The sequence below is a fragment of the Ruditapes philippinarum genome, unplaced genomic scaffold (assembly GCF_026571515.1).
Source record: "Ruditapes philippinarum isolate M1 unplaced genomic scaffold, ASM2657151v2 ctg697_1_1_1_1, whole genome shotgun sequence".
NCBI lineage: Eukaryota > Metazoa > Mollusca > Bivalvia > Venerida > Veneridae > Ruditapes > Ruditapes philippinarum.
Window position 1 is genome coordinate 223102 of NW_026859667.1, and position 25176 is coordinate 248277.

Genomic DNA, 25176 nt, shown 5'->3' on the forward strand with positions numbered 1-25176 from the left:
AAAAAAGTCAGTCATGCAAAATAAACTAGTTCATAATAAACTTTGCCAGTTAATGAACTTTGTCATAATTAATTAAATGTGTCAATGCGCATGCCTGGCCGCGAATTATATCCAACATGTATGACCTGTTGTTTAACCTTGACGGACAGGCATTTATATAAATAATGAATAATCCTTTAAATCTTTTAATCAATATTTAACAGAGTGTCCTTAATTTAGATATAATTAAGCATTTTAAACCTGTAGTAAGTTAAGCCAAAACAAAAAAGGTTATTTGAAAAAAAATGGCCTACTTAGAAGATTGTACATGTATTATCGCACACGGTTATTACACAATTAACCCTTAATATATAATTATATTTATTATAACAAAATGTTTTTTTCTATATCAGAATATGGACTTGTATGTAGTGTTAAATATAAGATCTATCACCTTACTACAGCTTCTATGTGCAGGCGATCAGCAATCTTTACCTCCTGAAAACTTAATATACTAGTACTTTATAAAGTTGAAAATAACATAACGGTTTAATGAAATAAAACATAATTATCTAAAATTACAACTTTCATTGAAAACTATTGCGTCTTTGATGAATAAAATGACGTCTGGTTTGAGAACGACTTTAACACGTGCTGTGGTATATTTGGACGGTGTCAATGTACAATGTTGTGTGAATAAATGGTCCCCAATGTTACTTCCGACCAGGACAAGACAGTATGGTAGTCAGAGGCGGAGGTACCATTACCATAGAAGCAGACACCAGTGTGTAAAGCATGACAAGAGTCTAGACGCCCGCACGGAACAACATGCTGAACATGCTTTCTAGTAGGTACATTATCTCAACCTTTCCGCATTAATCATCATTATCATCATCATCATCATCATTATCATAACTATCATCATCATAATTACCACAACCCCCACCATTATCATCGTCATTATTATCACGCCGCCACCTTTGTAGTCGCTGTCTTCGTCGTCATCAGTAGCCCATCAATTCACCACCACCACCATCATCATCATTTTCATTATCGCCATCATCATCATCATCATCACCACCAACACCATCACCACCACCACCACCATCATCATCATCATCACCACCACCATCACCACCATTATCATCATTTCCAACGCCGCCATCTTTGTAGCCGCTGTCTGTTTCGACATCAACAGCGCCAGCATCAAATTCATCATCATCATGATCTTCTATTTCTTCTTCTTTATTATTATCACCACAACAGGCACCGTCCTTGTTGTCGTTGTAGTCGGCGTCGTTGTCATGATCACCATCATCATATCATCATCTACTGCTTCTTCTTCTTCTTCTACAGTATCGTTTTTTCACCGTTGTCTTTATCGTAATGGTACCAGCGATAAAGTAATCGCCATGTTAACGTCACCGGCATCGCTAACGAATATAGTTCCCGTGAATATTTTCATTATCATCGATACTGCCATGTTATATTTCTTGTTATTACACCTAATGTTAATTTCCCATACGCCATTGGGATTACTGTTACAGCAAGTGTAGCCTGTTTTAGATCGCATATTATTGTCAGAGGAGAATATTTATAAAACCTGATTAAAAATAAGATAAAAAAATAAACATAAAATCTTAGAACAAAAGAGGTATTTTAAAGTAATCTATCAGTTAAGCTGATTTTATAAGGAAAAAAAAGAAATATTTTTTTGTAGCTGTGGATTGTGACAGTGGATGAATAGCTGAAGAATAACATTGTTGTAGGATCAGATTAAGGTTATAAAGCCACCGCCCCGCCCCCTAAAAATGCTATTACTTTTATTTCAAAAAATATTTTATTTTTTGGTGTCATTTTACAATTTACAAAAAGTTATTTAGAATTTAGCTAAACCATCTATTGCTTCTTTTCTTGGGGGGGGGGGGGAGGGGGAGGGATCAATTGATTTAAATATTTTGTATGGAAGTTTATAAACAGTTTTGTTTACATGTGGCTAAGTTAATGTCAAATATTTCACATTAAGCACTATTAACTTCAAGTGATAATCCTCAAAAGTGTTCTAAATCCATTACAAAAATATTATCAAACAAATGTTTGCCCTTTCTTTAGAAGAAAAATAAATATTGCTTACAGTTAAAATCTACCAGTATATGTGTTTTGAAAAAAGAAACACAGCACACAATGGGAAGTGACTAACAAATATCATTTTAGCTCGACTGCTTATAGAATACAGGCGTCACACTTTCGTGCATGTTGGTATATCGGGTATTGGTTGAAACTTTACACACCTATTGAGCGTAACAGAAGGCCACTGACCATAGTCCATAACTCAAACATGAATTTGACAGAATTATGGTCCTTTTTGAACAAACAAAAGTTATCTTCTTTTACCATGAACACTGAGGAGTAGTCGGGGACGTTATCCTACCGACAGCGCTTGTTGTTGAAGATAAATTGCATTTAATACAGCCTGACCACCCAGCCATTTCACTATCCGAAACAAACACAAAAGAAAACCTGACCGTGGTATAATACACATACCAGTTTTTCAGGTGGTATTATTACCTGATAAACGAGTCAGTTGTCATTCAGTTTCCTCAATACTCCGACCTATAACCTAAACTCAACATTGATACGTATAAATTATTTTTGCGCCGTCCAATAAACCGTATAATTTGCAAAACAGAGCTAGTAAGTATATATTTAAAATCAATTTTAGAATTTTTGAGAATTTTCCCGTCATCTTCAACATATAAAGATACAGGTCAACCATAGATTTCTCACACTGGTTCACAGCCTGACAATGTGTACACGAAATAACATTTAAGAAACCAACCATTTTTGTAGAAAGGAATTTGTATTTATCCTTATGTTTTCTTTTATTCGTAATCTTTTTTTTTGTGTGCAGTATTTTGTAAGTTCGCTTAAAAATGAATTCATGCAGAATTGAATAATGTTTATATAATTAATGGTGGTATTTCACAGCAATTATGACAGTACCGTGAAAATAGACTAAACAATAAATCTGTTATAAAAATACCAGTTGTTAAAGGAATGAAAACAATCGGTTGATCCTCAACAAAACTTATTTTTATTGTTCTGTATGTGAAATTCTATATATTAAAAGCGATCAGTGCAAATAATCAAATACTGTGAAAAAATAATAAGACAAGATAATTTCAAATTGTTTTAGGGTTGATATTTGAAAAAATGCGTTTAGTTTGAACTTGATTAAGTTTCATTTTACAAACGTTGTTTTATAAAAATCATATGCTGTATATTCACGTATATAAGTGCCGGATATAATATCACGAGTTGGTCTGATGGCCGCAGCGGGCTCGGACTCGGGTCAAGCCTTCCGACGTCTCACAAGGATCGGCAGTATAACTCTAGATCGCCCACCATTACTTGACCTGCAGAAAATACTAGGAGAAAAATTCGATGGGTAAATAGAAATGATTATATTGTCTAGGTTTTAACAATTAAGGTTCCGAACGTTAAGAATTTAATTTCGACAATGCATTAAATGTACATAATAACAAGGATTTCCTGACTTTACCCTACATACACTGTGATTTGATTACCATTGTATTTCAATGTATATTTCAATGTTACACACTTTTCATCATCAATAATTTGTACATGTTTTTTCTTTCATCTCCTAACAAAGCTGTCATATCATTTTGTACGTCTTATTTCATTCCCTCATCTTACCAACGCACGTGTTTGACGTCACAGTTCGAACGTTGTGAAGACCTTTAATAATTATTACGACAAACGTTACTTTAACCTATCTCAACGTTTTATATCGGGGTTCAAAAACCAACCGCATTCTTCTGATTCTGAACTTTACAAATGCAATAATTGTTTAAGTAATGTGCCAGTGCAATATATAGTTATTGCAACTTTCATTAACAATCATTCTAAACATGATAATGTTCATTGTCTGTTGTCGTATTGTTAAGGTGAAGGCGACCAAACTTTAACGTCGTGTCATATCAATACCGGGCTTTTCATTCATGTTTTTTTTTGCTTAAAATATAGTTTATAACTTTTACGTTTTTAAAGCAGTTACTAGTATAAGTTTTCTCATATTCAACTATGTCCAAGGTTATCTCCCATTATTTTCATAAACATTGAAGAATGAATGAAATGAAACAATGAATGAATGAATGAATGAATGAATGAATGAATGAATGAATGAATGAATAATAAATGTAAAAAAATATTAAAGCAATAAAATGACATCCGGTAATCAGGATGGTCCATGTTAAAAGTAAACATGCATGCATCAAAGTCAAAACAAAATGCTTGAGTGGTAGTTTCTTCAAATTATTGTCAACCTGTTACAGAAACGTGTTCAAAGGTTAAAGATTAAAATAACCCTGAACTTAAAGACATTCAAATCTGTATTGACCGAATATAGTAATAAGTTCTAATACGGATTGAAAATAGTACAGCAAGAATTAAGCTACTTTTCGATGAAATATATATATAGAGATAAGCTTACGTTATGTTAATAATCTGCTACAATAATACAAAATGTTATACTATAAAGAATCAAAAGAAAATAAAGCTTTGTGGCTTTACTTTTGCAAGAAGCAACGTTGTGTATGATATAATCAAAGACGAAAATGTTTCATGACACGGTCATTAAAGTAATGAAAATGGAGAAGTTAAAACATACGGACAAAAGGTTAGTGTTCTTCTTATTATTATTATTCTTTTTTCCTCTTCTTCTTCTTTTCTTCTTCTTCTTCTTCTTCTTCTTCTTCTTCTTCTTCTGTTCGTCGTCATCATCATCATCATCGTCATCATTATTCTTTTTCTTCTTCTTATAGTTATAGTACATGAAACGAGTTAGTTACGAGGATATAACACTGGCTTGGGCGACATTAAGGGATGTTTCTGCTAAAAAATGGCGAGGCCGTTAGGCCGAGACAAATGTTTTTTGCAGAAACATCCCGAGATGTCGCCCAGTCAGTGTTATATCCTCGTAACTAACGAGTTTCATATACTATAACTGTTTTATCGCAATGGCATAATGTTTTCTTTTTTGTTATAGAAATAAATAAATAAATAAATAAATAAAAAAATAAATAAATAAAAAAATAAATATATAAATAAATAAATAAATCGTTAGCTACATTACAGTTATTTATGATAAGTTCTTTTCGCTGCCGCAAAAAAAAAAAAGATATAGAAAAGACATCCAATGTAAGAGGCTGATTGTAAACTGTTACCAATATTGATTCAAGAGTAAAGGGCTTTTTTTCAGTGGAAATAATTCATTCAGCGGATGTTCCTTTTGATTAAATGAGAGTAAATTTCATTTCGCTAATTATCTGTGTTTATATTTTTCATTGTATGATGAGTATATAGTGTAACCCTAACATTAACGCGTCTTAACGCTATGTTTGTATAACGTAAATGACGTTAAGTCACAATATACGAGTATGCATGACCGTGCAATACCATTTTACGGTGTATGGAAGTATAATAATAAAAAAAGAATAAAAACGAAACTCTACCGGCTTAAACTGGTTTAAGACACAACATTATATGATTTTAAAACCTAAGAAAAACATCTTAACATGAAAAAGTTGTTTACCTTTTTTGACAAAATACTAGGCCGAAAGTTTAAACAGACATATTATTACATCATTCAAATAAACACGGAAAACTATGTATAATATGTAATAAATTTCACTACATATAAAGTTATTTTTGCTGAATAAACATATTCTGTCTTCTTAACATAATTATTACTAGTATATTATACAAAATGGTTTAGGATTCAACGCGACGTTTTTTTAAAAACATAAGATAGAGCTAATCCCCATTAAAATCAATTACGTGTTAAAACTCATAACAGAACTGAACAAGAACATAATATTATTCATCGAACATTCTTATGTAAAATTGTATTGACTGCACACAAATATCACACATTTTAAATGAACCATAAGGAATAAACAATTAGAGTTGTAATAAGAAAAATCATGGTTTTCGATCAAGATGGAGCTTAGCAAGTTTATGCAAATAACGACTTAAAATGAGCAAAACTATTTCAAGAAAATCAATATTGAGAAAAATGTACTAAAATTTTAAGAAAGGTAAAACTTTCAAGATCCAAGCTATATTTTACATGATATATGCGGTTTAAGACTGATTTTGCCGTATTTTATCATTATATTTCTACTGCGTTACTAATGCAGTAATGGCTGTTTTTACATATGTTGACAACTTTTTTTTTTGGAATGTAAGTGCCGATTGCAATATGTAAATAACTTTATTTGTTCACCTCACAATATTTTACTTTTAAATACATTTCCGAAATGTTCATGAAAATAAACGTGAATCTTTAATTGATCGTTTTTTGTTCTTTTTTTATTCCGTTACTAACCGCTAATTAAATCTGCCAATCATTTAATGCAGTTATGTAGTTATGTTTCTCGCTCTTCTTGATGAATGAAATTGAATACAGACGAAAATGCGCAATATATGTAAATGCACATACATTTACGTACAAAAAAGTGATATATGTCTCCCTTTTCAATCAACATGATAAATTATGACTGTGCTGGTACAGTAACTTTCAGTTTGATGGTTTACCAGTTCATAATCGAGACATAACTATATACAGTTATTAACTATATGTCAGGATTGAGAGATCCTAGGTTCGAGTCTTGTCAAGGACACTTCGTATTTCTTTATGAAGCATTTACCCTGCAACTTTACCTAAAATTACTTCACTTCACAATGGTATACCATGGTAGACGGTATGATTATGTAGCTGTTATAACTCAGCAATGAAAAACTTCCCAGAGTAATCGATGTATATTAACAGATCGATGTCATAGCATTAACATTAATGCAAATAGGTCATGACTTGAAACATGTCATCTACTTTATTCTCATACTTAGTTTATAATTCTATCAGACCGACACGGCTATACGGCCTATTTAAGGAATACCTTATATATCAAAGGCACTTACTTTTTAACTTTTTTATTATACCATTAAATCAGCATGCCTCGAGATTCATCCCAATTTTCATCAAGAAAAAAAAAATAACAAACAAACATTGCAAACGGCACTTACAATTCACAAAAAATACAAAATAGCTTTTACTGTACGCAGTAAAATATGGTGATAACTATTGCATCAGTCACTGGCCGCACATAACGTTAGCATTATTACTTGAATATATCTTGAATCTTTACTTTTCTGAAAATCTTAGTACATTTTTCTAAAGTTGGATTTTCTTGAAACTTTTGGCGTACTTGGGGACATGCGGCTTTAGCTCTTTTGTATTCAACAACTATACTCTCACAACTTCAAAATACACATATTCTATATTTGTAGTGAGTTGCTGCACTCGAACGTGGAAGACTTCGAGGACAAATTGTTTGACTTCCTGTGTGACTCACGACAACTTGTTAGTATAGACAAGTTTAAAAAGGTACGTTTACGTTATTATTGTTACATGTGTTTTTGCAGAAAAAAATACAACCTATATAATGAAATATCGAATATATCACATCGCTTAGAGAAATCCCTTCCAGGTAAATACCAAGTTGAAGTATAATAATAATAAATTAAATGTTCTGGAAAAGAAAGAAAAAAGAATGACATACGAGTATTATATTTACACATTCATTGAATACAATAGCCTTGTCGGTTTCTACGATTTCCTAGATTTGAATAATTTATAATGACATCTTGTCCGTGATTTGCCAGTGTGCCCTGTCCTGTTTGGTGGCCTTTTGAGCTCATTTCCGGTGGTCCTTTGTTGCTGGGTTGTGTGGCTTCATTGTTTGCCACCCTTCCTTGATGATCTTGTTTTTCATAATTTACATTATAAACTCAAAAGTGGAATACAGATCATATACTGATTCTCTTAAAACAAATACCATTTTGAAACATTTTGTAACATCTGAGCCGTTTTCCGCAAAACCCGTTTTTTACCCATTTATGTCATACTCGACAGCTACATAGTGTTAACATTTGAGTTGATATATCCTACCTGCACTAAACGATGGTCATAGAGTACAATTGCACGAGGAATCAAATTGAAGAACGGATTATGGTATGAAAATCTTCACTTTGGTAAGGCGTGTATATCAGATAATGATATGGTCCATGCTGCTCTCTGATGTGAGATGTCCGTCGGATGAGACAATTATATAATATAGTGTGTCTTGGGCCATAACTTTATGTGATTGTCAGGGGCGTCATAGGACGGGTGGTTTAGGTCGTTGACTTCAAACCCTTTTGCCCATTACCGCTGTATGTTCAGATCTCGCAATGGAGTTGAATTTTTCACGTGAGGAAGCTATCTAGCTTACTTACGGAACGTCGATGGTTCTTCACAGGCGGCCGTTCGTGTCGGAGGGGTCTTTCTCCATCAGTAAAACTGGAAATTGCCGTATGACGTCTACTGTGTTGTTGTAAACCCAACTAACTAATAAAAATATCGCCGCATTAACAAGGGAATACGAAACGATTTCCCGATTTTCGTACCACAGTATCTAATTCCCTTTTTTGAAAATATTGATATATAAATGAGTTCACTTCTCTAATGAACTACTGGACTCGTTTCTATCAGCAAACTGTAAAATAGCCTGGTCAAAATGCCAAGATGTTTAGGCTAGTCTGACTATATACGCACTGATAACAAGTAGAGAAACTGATAGCGAACAGCATGGATCCTGATCAGACTGCGCGGATGCGCAGGCTGGTCTGGATCCATGCTGGTCGCAAACGCACTTGTTGGTTTTGTCATGACACGGCTCATTAATGATAATCATTACTTGCCTATGTACTTATAGATATTGAACGAGACCGGTTTACGAAATGATGATCCCAGATTAAAAGAGATGCAAGACAATTTTCACGATGTGGAACAAAAACAGCTGCACGATGAGCACGAGCTACGTGGTGCTATTACACGAGAAACATTCAAAGAGTAAGCACGTTTTTACGCTGAAAATGGTGAAATGAAAATTTTAAAGAAACACCTGTTTCATAAGGACTCTGTTATGGAAAAATTAATATGTCATATATCAGGAAATTCCAATATATTAAAATATGGATCTTTCCTTTAATATCCACAAAATGTCGAGTAAATAAATGCATTTAAAGTTATCATTGCCTTAAACTAACGTGTTCAGTAGTTAGGAATATATTTCTTTATTTTTTAATATCGAAATATAGAAATAAAGTCATATTTCCTGGTTGGCATAGATATTTAACATTTTTTTTAAAATTTCCATTTTCCAGTTGTGTGACAGACAATATTTTGCTGATATCACGTGCATTTAAGAATCAATTTATTATACCAGAATGGCGATCATTTACAGAACATATCCAAGAAATGTATGAAGAATGTAAATCTAACACAAGTGGAACTGTAAGTCATTTGTATCATTTTCTTAATACTTATTTTGTGTGTGTGTTGAATCTTACCAATATATGGGGCATGTATATTAACGTTCAATGCATGCAAGAACAAAATGTCACAACGTATACCAAGTCAAATTTAATTATTTTGACCCAGACTGCTGTATGAACAATGTCAAGGTCACATTTTGCATGACTTTTAGGATATACATGTATAATTATCATACACATAGATGCTATAGAAATCAGTGAAGGTCACATGTTTGTTAATTGTTTAATAATGCCAACAAAGATCAAAACAGCCTTATTATGATGTGTATGACCGAGTTTATTATGATATTCATTGTGACATTCCTAAGTAGGTCATGGACACAGTTAATCCAGATTTACAGATTTACATTTGAATTTCAATAAAACATATTTTGCACAAAGTGCGCGGGTATTTTAGGCATTATAATAGAAAAACATGAACTCGATTCTGTCGGTATTATTTAACTGATTGTATCCTTCGATATATTCACATGTTAAACCTCTTCATGTTACTTTTTTTTCTAGCCTGCCTCATACATACCACAACTTGCCCGAGTAGATCCAAAGTACTGGGGTGTAACTGTGTGTACCATAGACGGGCAAAGGTCTGTTACAAACTCAACATATACATGTATCGACAAAATATTATTCATTAAAGTCAATCTTTTATAAAAGACCACAGAAATGAGTTGTCGCCGACATTTGATGTATTTTTCCATCTTGTTATTATAGCTTTTAACTGTAAATATCATAATGCTTTATTAAGAAGGGCTTAACGTGCCCTTGAATAGTGATTTCTTGCAAAAAAATCTTTTTTTGACAAAATTGAACTTAATTTCTAGCATGCTACACTTTATAATCATATGAAACAAAAATCCGCCGCCAAGTGCGTATACTCATGGCTACTAACATTGTTTTAGACATCATTTGGCGCCATAATTATAAGGCACCAGTAAACCGCATTCCATTAATCATTGATGGCTTAAGGTAGAACGCGACACTTTGCAAACTTTCGAGTATGCAACATGGTCTTTTTTGTCTTTCCAGATTTTCACTCGGTGACACCAAAGTACCTTTCAGTTTACAATCCATCGTTAAACCATTATCATATGCCCTGGTTCTCAACGACTTGACGCCAGAAATTGTGCATAAACATGTCGGCCAGGAACCAAGCGGCAAATCTTTTAATGAACTCACGCTCGATTATGAACGTAAGTTAGTTAGAACATATACAAACAATGAGGACAGCCTATTATACTCCAATGGCGTTCGTATGCATCATCTCATCGTATCTTTTACAAATGTTATACGGAACCCAACAAATATGCTTTTTTCTCATCTAATCCGGGGCGTCCGTGGCCGAGCAGTTAGGGTCGTTGACTTCAAACCACTTGCCCCTCACTGGGGTGGGTTCGAATCCCGACAGGAACTTTGGATTCTTTCATGTGAGGAAGCTATCCAACTAGCGTACGGAACGTCGGTGGTTCTACTCAGGTTCCAGTTCGTGCCTGAAATAATGCACGGAAGGACACCTGATGTCTTCCTCCACCAGTAAAGCTGGACCGTCGCCACATGGCCCATAATGTGTCGGTGTGACGTAAAACCCAATTAAACAAACAAACAAACAAACTCATCTTTCCCGGGGTAGAACCAAACTTTTGAAGTTGTAGCTCTAGTTTGAAATATGTTTGAAAGAACTAACCAGCAATTTAACATTATAACTTTGCAAGTGTTACAGTGTTTCAATGACGCTATATGGTCATCAACTTCCTACATAACGATTTGCCTTTTTAATGTTGCATATGTAAAGAAATTTTATTTTCTATATATTTTAGATAAACCACATAACCCAATGATCAATGCTGGTGCTATAGTTGTATCTTCTCTACTTAAGAAAGAGATGAATATTGCAGACAGATTCGACTTCGTAAGTAAGACTGTGCCGAGAAAGGTCAATTATTATGTCATTTTTGATGTCTTTGCTTTGAGCACATTTATAATTATCCAGACAAGTATTTGAACTTTTTAACATATGTTTATCTGCACTAATTAATGGATTATCTTTAATTCCACGGCTTCTATATTGCCATGCATATTGATATGATATACAGGGTCGCGAATTCATGTGACATTGTTCAAGGTGCACGGAGGAAAATGTTAAAACCAATCCGAACATCTCAGCTATTATTTATAACCGAATTTTGGTCCCTCTCATTTTCATTGATTGATACTGCAAAACCAGTCATTAATCGCACATAACATGAACACAATTAATTAAATATTAAATCTTTTTTGCTTTTCATAAGACCTTAATACATTTTTCTAAAGATTGAATTTCTTAAAATATTTGACTCATCTGGAGGTGTGCAACTTTAAACATTTCTTACATATGTAATGTATCATATCGTTGCACGTGCATATTCGGACAGCGATGTAGAAAGGGCGGATTTTGAACCAATCAGACATACGTGTGACAGTGGATGTATATCTTTACATACGTTTTATGCCCGTGTAATATGTTTTTCCCCATTAAGAATATACAAAAAATGAAAACATATTTTAGCAACCACCAATAGAAGAACAGCGGAAAGTTACCCTACAAAAGGTCAGAAATGTTGAACGGTAATTTATGGTGTAGTAACTGTTAGATTTTGTCCAGATTGCTTCAAGTAGCTGCTGCACCCTTCTTTAATACGCATGCTGTAAAAATACGCAATTTCTATACATTAACTCGCAGCTTTTATATGTGAATAGTTCGCATGTTTTGTAGTTGAAATTCTATGTTTTGTGGAATTACAAAAGTCTCACAAGTTTTGTTGTAGTAATACAGCTTGTCACATAAGCGTGTTTTCAAGGGCGTAAAGGCGAAAATCCGGAGCCAGTGTTTTGTCAACCTTCCATATTTTTATTTTCATGTTTTCGACATTTAGCCCCGCCAGCACATACGTGCTATATTTAAGTTGGAATAAAGACACATTTATGTGTCGTGTTTTCTCAATCTGTTTGTCATGTTTTTTGGGGTGCAAGGTAAAAAACACATAAACACATAAAATGTGTCAAATGCCGACTTAATGTGCTTTTGATATTTCGCATTTTCGCCCTGAAACTAAGCTTGCCCCACATAGCACATGCCAGGTACCATTTAGTTCAAGGCCACATAGCTCATGCCAGGTACCATAGGTAAACGCCACATAACACTTGCCAGGTACCATAGGTCTACGCCACATAGCACATGCAAGGTACCATAGGTCAACGCCATATTGCGCATGCCAGGTACCATAGGTCAACGCCATATTGCGCATGCCAGGTACCAACATAGCGCATGCCAGGTACCATAGGTCAACGCCATATTGCGCATGCCAGGTACCATAGGTCAACGCCACATAGCACATGCCAGGTACCATAGGTCAACGCCACATAGCGCATGCCAGGTACCATAGATCAACGCAACATAGCACATCAACGCCACATAGCGCATGTCAGGTATCATAGGTCAACGCCACATAGTACATGCCAGGTACCATAGGTCTACGCCACATAGCGCATGCCAGGTACCATAGGTCAACGCCACATAGCAAATGCCAGGTATTATTGGTCAACGCCACATAGCGCATGCCAGGTACCATAGGTCAACGCCACATAGCACATGCCAGGCACCATAGGTCAACGCCACATAGCGCATTCCAGATACTATAGGTCAACGCCACATAGCGCATGCCAGGTACCATAGGTCAACGCCACATAGCACATGCCAGATACGATATGTCAACGCCATATTGCATATGCCAGGTACCATAGGTCAACGCCACATAGTACATGCCAGGTACACAACAGACAGACTGCGAATCAATAGGAAGGTGTTTATAAAAAAAATCATTTAAGATTAATAAGTCCTTGTAATCGCATGTAGTCTACAAATGTGTTTCCTAGAAGACTGCACTATAAAAGAAAATGTTAGCATAGAAATGAGGTCTCGTTGCATGAACTCTCTAAAGGATACCTGACATCTTTGTGATCATGGTAATCTTGTGATCGCAGGTTGTCGGTCATCTGTCAGCTATTGTGTGTTCGCACTAGGTAGTTTCCGTTTTTATTTGATTTGACCCAAACTGGCAAATAACTTGCACCTGTAGATTAAGTTTATTTCATTTTCCGGGCTGATCCCTTCGAGCTTTGCCGAGTAATTGCACCTGAAAGGACCAACTCATTTATTTTGAACATTGTTCAAAACTTGTGTTACTAGAAGACCTTGATAGATCTTGATTCTTTTCTTGCAAGGTCATGCCATAAGGTATAACAGATTTATGGTCATACAAAGGACATAAAGAGGAATCTTTTTCCATGACTGCATGATATATTTCTTCTTCAAATAAAACAAAACATAGGTCGACAATAGATTTTGACCAGATAAAGATATGATATGGGTTTCAAAGTTCTCGGCTTTTAAAGGGTCGAACTTTGAATCTTTCTTAAAATTTGCTCAAATTGGTCTTTATTTTATTGTAAACGAATATATTTGAGTCATAGTTGGCTAACAGCACAATGTACAATGCCTTCATGTAGATGTATGACCTTAACCTTTATATGCACTTGACCTTTAAGGAAAATGATAAAATTGTGATGAAATTGAACGTTACTTTATGAATATACAGATGGATTTTATCAATACTTTGAGAAAACAATACATAATTCAAAACCTTGAATTATTTAAATGTTGAATTGAGCCTTAAATGACCTTGACCGCCAAGAGATTTGTAATATAAATGTGCTAGTGGCAATCGCTGTATTACACAAGTAAAATCATTAAATTAAGCCAATAATATCAGGTGAGCGAGTTAGTGCCATCATGTCTACCTTGTTTATATTATCTTCCAACCCTCAGTTCATTACATATAATGATCTTATGTCTTCATCACAGAATATAGGGGCGTCCATGGCCGAGTGGTTAAGGTTGTTGACTTCAAACCACTTGCCCCTCACCGCTGTCCCAGGGACTTGGATTCTTTAATGTGAGGAAGCTATCCAGCTAGCTTACGGAACGTCGGTGGTTCTACTCAGGTGCCCGTTCGTGCCTGAAATAATGCACGGAAGGGCACCTGAGGTCTTTCTTCACCAGTAAAGCTGGAACGTCGCTGTGTCGATGTGACGTAAAACCCAATCAAACAAACATAACAGAATATATATATTTTAGCATGTTTGCTGTAGTTGATAATGTACTTATGTGTTGTAACCGCATGTTTTCTTCCATGTTTCTTTTAGTTGTGGTTGTGGTCAAGAAAGCTGTTGCACGTTATTCTTGTGTAAACTTAATGCATGTTTTCTGTCTAAAAGTGTTTTTGTGGCTCTGTGCGTCTCTCACGCGGTAGCCCGGTGATGTCATTTTTACTTTACCAATTCACGTTTTCATGTTCACGAATTCACGATGTTAAAAATGTGAATTTGTGTAAGTTGAAATTATGAAGTTCTACCCAATCATCCATGATGTTGAATTCATGATGTTGAAGTTATAAATTTGTGAAACTGGAAAAAAATGTATTTATAAATTTAAAATTATTACTTTAAATTCGTGAATTCAATATGTCGAACTCAGGAATCATGAAGTTGAAATCGTGAGTTCGTTAAGTGGATTTGAGTTAAATTGTCGCTACTGGGCCTTTTTTACTATCAGCGTATATTTTCTGCCTTTCTTTAGTATTTATTGACAATCTTCGTAAGGAATCAGTTCAAAATGACGATTGTTCAAAACAAAAAGATAACGTTTTTAAATAATTAAAGATAATTGATCAATACGCTTGTACGTGATGTGTATAGATAGAAAGATAGAGAGATAAATAGCAAAAATTTTATGTCAATAATTTGTTTCGTTTAAATTACTAAAAAAGTAAATGTATAGAAATCGACAGATGTATAATAATCACCTATATAACGTTATAATGTTGTCTAGGCAACCTCATAATGTATTATTTTTTCTTTTCTTTAACAGACAATGGATCAAATGAAGCGTCTGACTGGAGGAGAATACTTGGCTTTCAACAATTCAGTGTAAATATATATTTATAATTATCTATCTGGTATATGACATCACGTTAAATAAGTTCCAAATCTCACTCTGTGTATGACAAAGAGTACTTTAATATTTTATTGAAACACATTAAATAAAGTGTTATTAACCCTTTGAAAATGGTGGCCTAGCACCCTATATAGAGGGTACACTACACTACACTACACTACACTACACTACACTACACTACACTACACTACACTACACTACACAACACTACACTACACTACACTTCACAACACAACACTACACTACACTATACTTCACTTCACTTCACTACACTACTACACTACACTACACTATACTACACTACACTACACTACACTTCACTTCACTACAATACACTGCACTACAATACACTTCACTTCACACTACCCTACCCTACCCTACCCTACCCTACCCTACCCTACCCCACACTACACTACACTACAAACTACTCATTACACTACATACTTCACTACACCACTCTAAACTACACCACACTTTCGTACACTTCAAAACACCACACCACACTACAGTACACACCACTATAGAACACTACACTTCACTACACTACACAGTACAGAACACTACACTTCACTTCACTACAATTCAGTACACTACACCACACTACACTACACCACACTACACTACCCTACACAACAGCACACTTCACTACACTACATCACAGTACAGTACAGTACAGTAGAGTACACTACACCACACTACAGTACTCTACACTTCGCTTCACTAAACTACAGTACAGTACACTGCACTGCAACTGCGATTTACATGGTTTCAACACTTCCTTTTGTGTAATATTACGTTTTCACATGTATAAATGTATTTCTGGTAATTAAAAGGCAGTGCCCTTTCCCAGTAACATAAACACATATTATCCTGAAAGGATGCTCATTACGAACGCAGCGACTTTTTTACTTCAAACAATGTGCTTAATTATGATTTTCATCGTATACATAGTAACTTCGCTTTTTCACTTTTTCTTACGTTAGTATAACCGTATACAAGTACATTTACAACGTGACGTATTCATTTGAAAGTAACATGGCGTTAACGTTCTTAAGTTTTGATATAAACTTACATTTGCATTTCTTGAATGAATGAAAAGAACGCCAATAAATGTTTTAAAAGGTTTTTGTTGATGTGTGCTTCCAAGTATAAAATGATTATTGTCAACGTTAATGTTATTTATTTGTACTTTCCTCGACCCGTAAATAAGATAATTTAACACGTGTTATTACAGGTATTTATCAGAGAGGGCGACGGCAGATAGAAACTTTGCCTTAGGATATTATATGAGAGAAAACAAGGTAAAAATACGAGCCGTGTTATGACAAAACCAACATAATGGGTTTGTGACCAGCATGGATCCAGACCAGCCTGCGCATCCGCGCAGTCTGATCAGGATCCATGCTGTTCGCTTATCAACTCTATTACAAGTGGAGAAACCGACAATGCGGGTGTGCAGGCTGGTCTGAATCCATGCTGGTCGCAAACGTACTATGTTGGTTTTGTCGTGACGCTGCTCATACAATGAACGTCCAAGACAGATAAAAGGTGTTTTTGTGTTATATAAAATATATACATGTATTAATACTATACATGTATATTTCTTTCTTTTTTCTCTCATCATATCGTCTACCTTTAATCTATTTTTTATTGTCAAACGCTTTCTGTGCAGTATACTTTGTGTTTTTTAATCCTTTGATTCTTTAAATACATAGACGATTTTCATCGCTGCCCAGTTTACATTAAACGCAATCACGTTAAAATCAGCTAATGAGTGAAGATATGTCAGATTCTTATCATGCATTAATAAACATAGTCTGTGTAGCCGTTAATTTTATAGTAATAAATTTTTCTGTAACATAAATTATTCATGCATTTTGCAAGCTATTCGCGTGCTTGTTTTTGACTTGTACGTTATTTTTTTTACACTTTCAGTGTTTTCCCGAGGGCGTTGATTTACATGAGGTGCTAGAGTTTTATTTCCAGGTCAGTTTAGTTGTCATCAAAGTGATGTTTTTAGTAATAATTGTAATAATTTATGATGATTGTTTTCGTAATAAAATGACTAGGTAATATGTCATAACATAGCGTGAGGTAGGAAGGAGGGAAGGTAGGAAGGAAGGAAGAAACGAAGGAAGGAAAGAGGGAGTGAGTGAGTGAGGAAAGAAGTATATACTACAAAGAATATAAATCAATAAAAATGAAAATAAGTATCAATAAGTAAGCATGTGTACTTTCTATGGTGGCATATTTCTGCCACCAGATAACCTGATAACTAACTAGTTAATTAAGAGGTTAACTAGTTACGTAACTAGTTAACCTCTTAATTAACTATTTAGTTATACTTTCCTAAGAAAGTATATTTTAGAAAATGATTAACGTTTTTCCCCCAATGGTATTATTATGAATTTTATTTCTTCAATTGTGTTAAAGTTATAAACTTATTAAACAGTCTAGACTACGTTCCTGGAACCAAACAGTACTAAGGTAAAGTTTCTTGGAAGTCTCAAGGAAGCATCGGCTTTTCCCGGACAGGGTTTGAATCCATGTTGCCAACATTCCTTAGATTACAAGTCCGACGCGTTTACCACTTGGTAATGCCGCCACCCGTACTCTTGAAAACGTTTTCTTACAAGTATTCGCTTATAATAATGATATTATGTACATTTTCCTTGCTTGTCCATTTTATTAAGTTGTGTTCAATCGAAGTAACAGCGGAGTCGGGGTCCGTTATAGCAGCAACTTTAGCTAATGGAGGGATCTGTCCAATGACTGGAGAGAAAATATTGTCAGCTGAGGCTGTGAGGAACACTCTCTCCCTCATGCACTCGTGCGGCATGTACGACTACTCGGGTCAGTTTGCGTTCAAGGTATGTACATGTTATAGTCACTTGTCTTAAAATTAAATGCATGTTATTTATGATACTACATGTTTTTCTTTTTATGGAAAGCTATTGAAGCTCATAAAGTAAGTGCCAATTACCACATTTTGTGTAAATTCAATTGTCTTTTATGCAAAGATATTTTAGAAGGTTATGTCACAGCGATACTGGTTGAGCCACAAGGCGATAACCCGGATTTACTTTGGCTAAAAGGATCCTCTCTTTATTTGAGAAGAATGTCTAAGTATATTAAGTTTTGATATTATAAGCTTTGAACAACTTATTTAGTTATGGATATTTTGTTATGATGTAATTATTGCGTTTGGAGCGTAATAATTTAATTAAAGTCGCCGGATTTCATATCATAATGGTTATTTGCTACTGAACTGTAACTTTTATATTTTCTTTATTATAATGAACACAGGTCGGCCTTCCTGCAAAATCTGGCGTAGCGGGTGGGGTAATGTTAGTTGTACCAAACGTGATGGGAATATTCCTCTGGTCTCCACCGCTAGACAAGTGGGGAAACAGTTGTAAAGGTGTTCAGTTCTGTGAGGTATGTTATAAAAGTATGGCATGTGACCTTTGACCTTTGTACGATTTTTTCCCTTATTAACATGACATTTCTTAAATTATAAAAACAATGTAAAGCTTTTTTGTAAAGTGGTCATTCGGTAATGCTTTAGTACGATTAAATAAAGTGATATTGAAAAGATAATTATTTCTGTGATATATTATACTGTCGTTCTTTTAATCGTGAGCTAAAGATTTTTTATTATTATGATAATTCTATTTTCAGGATACTTTAAATTAAATTTGAAAAAAGTGTAATATTTAATTTTGAAATAAATAAAGTCTTATGTCAAAATTTTATCTTAAGCCATAGATTTGTAAATACATTGGTAGAACCATATACAACAAATATTTTAATGCCTTTGAATTTTGCGACACAGTAAGATTTATCACTTGTTTAAACCAAGGTATTTTTTTATATTTATTTGTTTTAGAGCCTGGTTGCAAAGTTCAATTTTCACAACTATGACAACTTGAAACATACCCAGAAGAAGATTGACCCCCGGGGACGGGCGACGGAATCTAAGGCACAGGATGTTGTCAATCTTCTGTTTAGCGCATACAATGGTGACGTCACGGCCATGAGAAGGTAGGTACACGTATATTTAAATAAACATAGATTGAAATTTTATATATGAAACGTGGATTTCATCATTCGAGTATCTGTTATTCTCTACGAAATCAGTCGAAACATTGTAGCCCTTTCCGTTACACTTAAGTTAAGAATTATGGTAGTCTTTGTGTTTCCAGCATTTGTCAAACATGAATGCGAGGCAAAACACCTATGTATCCTAAAGTACGCTTTCAGAATGCTTAATGCATACCGAATATTGTTTTATGTGATGCTGTTATTTGATTGTAAGATTTGTTTCCTAAAACAACGATAACCAATTAAATTTAGCTTTGTTTTATGACGTAGAATTGTACTTAGAATCGAAGTGAATGTCAATTCCTATTGACTAGCACGTGATCGCGACGCGACCAATAAAAACAATTCATATGACGATATTTAGTAAAGAAATAATCGGCCGAGAATAAGACAACGCTCTCATAAAAAATACTAAACCGCCATTACAATCTTAGAAAATATTAAATGTGAATTAATACATGTATGTGACCACGTGGATAGCATCAATTTACCGTTTGTATAGCAATGTCCTATAGTTGGGAGGTCTCCCTTTTTGCAATAGATGACAAAGAAAATTTTTGAAATGGACAGGGCTGGGAATCAAAACTGCGTCGTATCCTACAAAATGTAAACAAACGCCGCCATCTTGGAACGAAAAATGTATGTTTTTGTTTATAACTCTTTTTGTTGGAAATGACTGAAAACCAGATATATGTATTAACACGCTACACTATTTTCCGCTTCGTTCGGTATATGTTGCTTAGACAACTATTTTGTAAAACAAAAGTTATAGCGAACTTGCAACTCGAAGCGGAACAGAATTTTTATAAAAATGTGTGGATACGACGCAGTTCATATTGCTTTATCTATCGTTTCTCCTTCAAATCAATTATATACTCGTTTTCAGAGTTCACCATCAACTTCAAAACATAATTTTGCATCATTTACTAAATGTCCATTAAAAAGAGATGTTTATTTTCCAAGAAAATAATAATTTTTACGAAATGATACGACGCAGTTGAAAATAAAATATGATACGACGCAGTTGTATTTTCATTGCAGGATGCATATTGGTTTTAAACTATTTAAATTAAGTGCTAGGTATGCTAATAACGTCCAACAACATTTCTTGTTTACAACTTAAGTCAAAAGCAGAGGTCACTCATTGGTTCCATAAAAATGGAAATGTAATACAATTCTATTAAGGCTGCATTTTTCAGTCGCATTTGAGAACCTATCTACAAATTCCGAAAAGCTGTATCAAATACAATATACATTGAAACACTTGATCGCACACCCATATGACAACGTGTTCCAGTGTTGCCTTAGCATGCTTCTAAAATTGATCACGTGAGTTCGAAATGGGAGTGATTACTATTTTTGATTCCAGTGTAACCTATCCTTGACCCTGTACTAGTATTAATCAGGAATGACCTTTTTAAAAAAGAGAGAAAAAAAGAAGAAAAAATTACAAAATTTGAAAAGGTCTCTTGCTATCGGAAGAGAGCTATGCGCAAATTGCATGCCTACCTTTGTTACTTGTAATTAGCAATAATTTCCGTCAATATGTCTTTTACGTGCCGATTTTATTGTTTTCATTTTCTTAATAATCGGTGAGAACAGATGAGCTTTATCATTTAAAACTGAACATTAAATTTTTAAAATTATATTATAAATGGTTAAGCTACAATATATTATTGCAAGTAGGTTATGCGTTCCGTTTTCAGCGCCGCGAAACTTTACTTCTGATTTTGTCGTATTGCATTTCTTTATCGCCGATGAGGAAAGGTCTACGGAATGTTTTTCTATATTTGCACTTTAGTATCATTCTTCTCCATTAAAAAAACTTTAAATTTTCAAAATCGAGTTACATATGATACAACTACAGATTATTTTGTAAAGAAGGTGTCCGTTTTGCAAAGGTATTTTACGCTGTGCACCGATAAATTTGATAAGATATAGGCAGGCATGATCTTTCAACAGTATTAAAGAAGTTTTCACAATATTGAACAGAAAATTTAGGTCAGATTATCGCATCGAATTTTCAACAGACTAGAGACATGGCATCTTAACATACCTTCATACTAAAGTGTGATTTTTATTTGATAACGAATTGCCTGAAAACTTAAACAAACGTTTTCAGAAAATGACTTCACAGAGGATTACCCCCTGTTTACATTGCAAATTTCTCTGCTAGTTATACCGAAATAAGAAATAAAATGTTATTCTCTTTATAATTAATTCAAATATGTATAATCTTAAAACTTCACGCCAGAAGTTAATAAAAAAGCTGCTTATTTGTACAGCTGACGTTAACAAATTTTGTTGAAAAAAAAACAAATCAGACAGGTGTGTCCGACCGTGGCCGAGCTGTTTATGTTTACTGAATTCAAATCACTTGAACTGAACTGCTATGAATTCGAAAACCACCAGGTTCTTTTTATTCTTCCGTGTGGAAGACCTATCAAGCTAGTTTCAAAATGTCGATGGTTCTCTGCAGGTGCAACATTTTGCCTGAAATAATGCACAAAGGCGCACCTGAGGTCCTCGCCCTTAGTAAAGCTTATGTGTAGAGTGAAAGTTTGAAAACAAACCACAAAAAAGCAGTCATTACCCAGAATATGCAGAACCACAGTTAACTTAGAGCGTAGCTAGCCAACATGAATTCAAGTTAATAGATTTCTATATTTTTGCGAAAAAATAGGGATAATTTAAACCTACAGGAAAATATAAGAAATTATTTCAGATATTATGATCAATTAGGTAACATGTTCATGTTTAACTGAAAAGTAGCTTCCGCTATGTAAACTTTCAAATTAAATGTTATATTGGACATGACAAAATTTTTTCTAAATAATCAAAAGCAACAGAACATTGCTATAAATGATCTGGTTTTTTTTTTATCTAGCGCAAGTGATTATTCCATAAAATAGAAATATTTTGCCAAAATTATCCCTGTTGAAAAGACTGCCAAAAATACAACTGCGTCGTATCATATTTTTATTTTCAACTGCGTCGTATCATTTCGTAAAAATCATTATTTTCTAAGAAAATAAACATCTCTTTTTAATGAAATTTTAGTAAATGATGCAAAATTATATTTCGAAGTTTATGGTGAACTCTGAAACAAATATATATTTGATTTGAAGGAAAAATCAATAGATAAAGCAATATGAACTGCGTCGTATCCACACATTTACATAAAAATTCTGCCCTGCTTCGAGTTGCAAGTTCGCTATAACTTTTGTTTTACAAAATAGTTGTGCAAGCAACATATACCGAACGAAGCGGAAAATAGTGTAGCGTGTTAATACATATATCTGGTTTTCAGTCATTTCCAACAAAAAAAAGTTATAAACAAAAACATACGTTTTTCGTTCCAAGATGGCGGCGTTTGTTTACATTTTGTAGGATACGACGCAGTTTTGATTCCCAGCCCTGATGGAAATCAGTGTTACAAATTAAACTATATCTTTATGACGGTACATATCCAATTATTTATGGTGGCAAAAATTGAAGAAATTAGTTGAAATACTAATGTGAACAATATTTAAATGTAGAATAGTTAAGAGTGGCTCTCTTAACACGACAGTCACACATATATATAATCGATGTTACAATTTTTTGTTGGTAGGTATTCTTTACTTGGAATGGACATGTCACTTGCCGATTATGACGGAAGAACAGCGCTTCATCTTGCCGCCGCGGAGGGCCACGAGGTGATCGTTAGATTTCTGTTGGAAAAATGTAATGTGTCACCATACGCTGAAGATAGGTTAGTTATAAATTTTTATTCAGTTCTCGAGAAATTATAATTTAAACTGTACTGTTAATGACAATATTTCCATTTGTTTCTGTTGGTAAAAGTCGCCTCACCGTGGTACTAAAACAATTGAATGTGGAATGTTTAAACACGGTTGAATAGAAGAAACGTTACAAAGAAGAAATGTATATTTTGGTAAGAATAAACTGAGATTAGTATATTTTCTTTATATATAGTTATGTGCAAATACAAGGAAACAATACTACTGAAATCAACGTCATTTCGTGTTTTAAATGTTTACCTTTCGTTTTATTAAAAAATAAAATAAAATAAAATAAAACAACAACAACAACAACAAAAAACAAAAAAACAATTAAACCTACCTGATTGTCAAAAAATTTGTATAAATGAAGACTTCCAATTTTGAATCTGATTATGTTTTTGTTTATAGATGGAACTGTACACCATTGGAAGATGCGAGAAAATTTGGCAATACAGACATAGTCGCCATTTTGGAAAAGGCGATGTCGTCACATCCGGAACGTGATGTTTATCAAATCAACAAAAGCTTCAAGAGCCTTAACTCGGACTGAAATGTGTTATTGTAATCCAGACATAGGGAGGCAATTTAAAGACGACTTTTTAAAGAGATATATGTATATATTATGATACAAAATCAACGTCATTTACCAGCATTAACTGCGAACTGTTTAAGCTTTTCGAGCCCGGTAGTGTTGTTGTCAAATTATCTCACTTCTTGCTTGTATTTAACTATGATGATATATGATACTATATATTTTATTATTGTCTATTTGTAAAATATGATTGATACTTTAGTGCTATATTTTATTTATATACATGATGTTTGCATAATGATAATGAAGCATGTTTTATCAGCAGATGTATAAATGTTCAGATATATATACTAGTAATGTACATGTTTCATTTTAACCTAGACCCTTGCATAGGACCAGACCAGCTTCCACAACTGTGAAGTCTGACTAGACTGTACACCGATGGTTGATTTATCTTGATATCCCTAAAATTGAAAATGAACATTTCCCAAAATTGAGGTTGGGCTAGTCCATTTAAAAATCTGCAGGGTTCGGATTAATTCAAATTAATTTGTTAAACTAGGTCCATTTTTAATCAGCTTTAAGTAGATTAATGATTTGATAAATAAATATTTCTAAATAAAATGATGACAATATTTATTTCTGTAATTAAATTAAGTCAACCTGACAAGGTTCTCATACATACACCTCAAGGTTGCCGATAACTGTCCGTCCCTCATACATACACCTCAAGGTTGCCGGTAACTGTCCGTCTCTCATACATACACCTCAAGGTTGCCGATAACTGTCCGTCTCTCATACATACACCTCAAGGTTGCCGATAACTGTCCGTCTCTCATACATACACCTCAAGGTTGTCGATAACTGTCCGTCTCTCATACATACACCTCAAGGTTGTCGGTAACTGTCCGTCTCTCATACATACACCTCAAGGTTGCCGATAACTGTCCGTCTCTCATACATACACCCAAGGTTGCCGATAACTGTCCGTCTCTCATACATACACCTCAAGGTTGCCGATAACTCTCCGTCTCTCATACATACACTTCAAGGGTGCCGATAACTGTCCGTCTCTCATACATACACCTCAAGGTTGCCGATAACTGTCCGTCTCTCATACATACACCTCAAGGTTGCCGATAACTGTCCGTCTCTCATACATACACCTCAAGGTTGCCGATAACTGTCCGTCTCTCATACATACACCTCAAGGTTGTCGATAACTGTCCGTCTCTCATAAATACACCTCAAGGTTGCCGATAACTGTC

At 34.3% G+C, this 25176-nt stretch overlaps 1 protein-coding gene across 4 annotated transcripts; it reads left to right on the forward strand.

Annotated features, from left to right (window-relative positions):
- Positions 1 to 664: 664 nt before the first annotated feature.
- On the forward strand, positions 665 to 24364 carry LOC132757456 (glutaminase kidney isoform, mitochondrial-like). Of its 4 annotated transcripts, none has more exons than XM_060748736.1 (16): positions 665 to 826; positions 7351 to 7447; positions 8817 to 8953; positions 9268 to 9397; positions 9943 to 10022; positions 10465 to 10628; positions 11253 to 11344; positions 11981 to 12022; positions 15401 to 15459; positions 16722 to 16788; positions 17423 to 17473; positions 18181 to 18357; positions 18794 to 18925; positions 19377 to 19531; positions 23205 to 23345; positions 23785 to 24364. In XM_060748736.1, the coding sequence occupies exons 1-16, from the start codon at positions 690 to 692 to the stop codon at positions 23924 to 23926; spliced, it is 1803 nt and encodes a 600-aa protein (XP_060604719.1). In that variant the 5' UTR covers positions 665 to 689; the 3' UTR covers positions 23927 to 24364. The 4 variants fall into 4 exon arrangements, with proteins under 4 accessions (XP_060604719.1, XP_060604721.1, XP_060604720.1 ...); XM_060748737.1 differs by lacking the exon at positions 665 to 826 and adding an exon at positions 3135 to 3427 and having other exon boundaries at positions 23785 to 24363; XM_060748739.1 differs by lacking the exon at positions 665 to 826 and adding an exon at positions 4566 to 4678 and having other exon boundaries at positions 23785 to 24362.
- Positions 24365 to 25176: the final 812 nt, after the last annotated feature.

Bases quoted from the DNA above. Each gene is read 5' to 3' on its own strand.
- LOC132757456 (XM_060748736.1), top strand. From the start codon at position 690: ATGTTACTTCCGACCAGGACAAGACAGTATGGTAGTCAGAGGCGGAGG. The intron at 8,954-9,267 runs GTAAGCACGTTT...TCCATTTTCCAG, and splicing joins ACACGAGAAACATTCAAAGA to TTGTGTGACAGACAATATTT. The intron at 11,345-11,980 runs GTAAGTAAGACT...AACATATTTTAG, and splicing joins TTGCAGACAGATTCGACTTC to CAACCACCAATAGAAGAACA.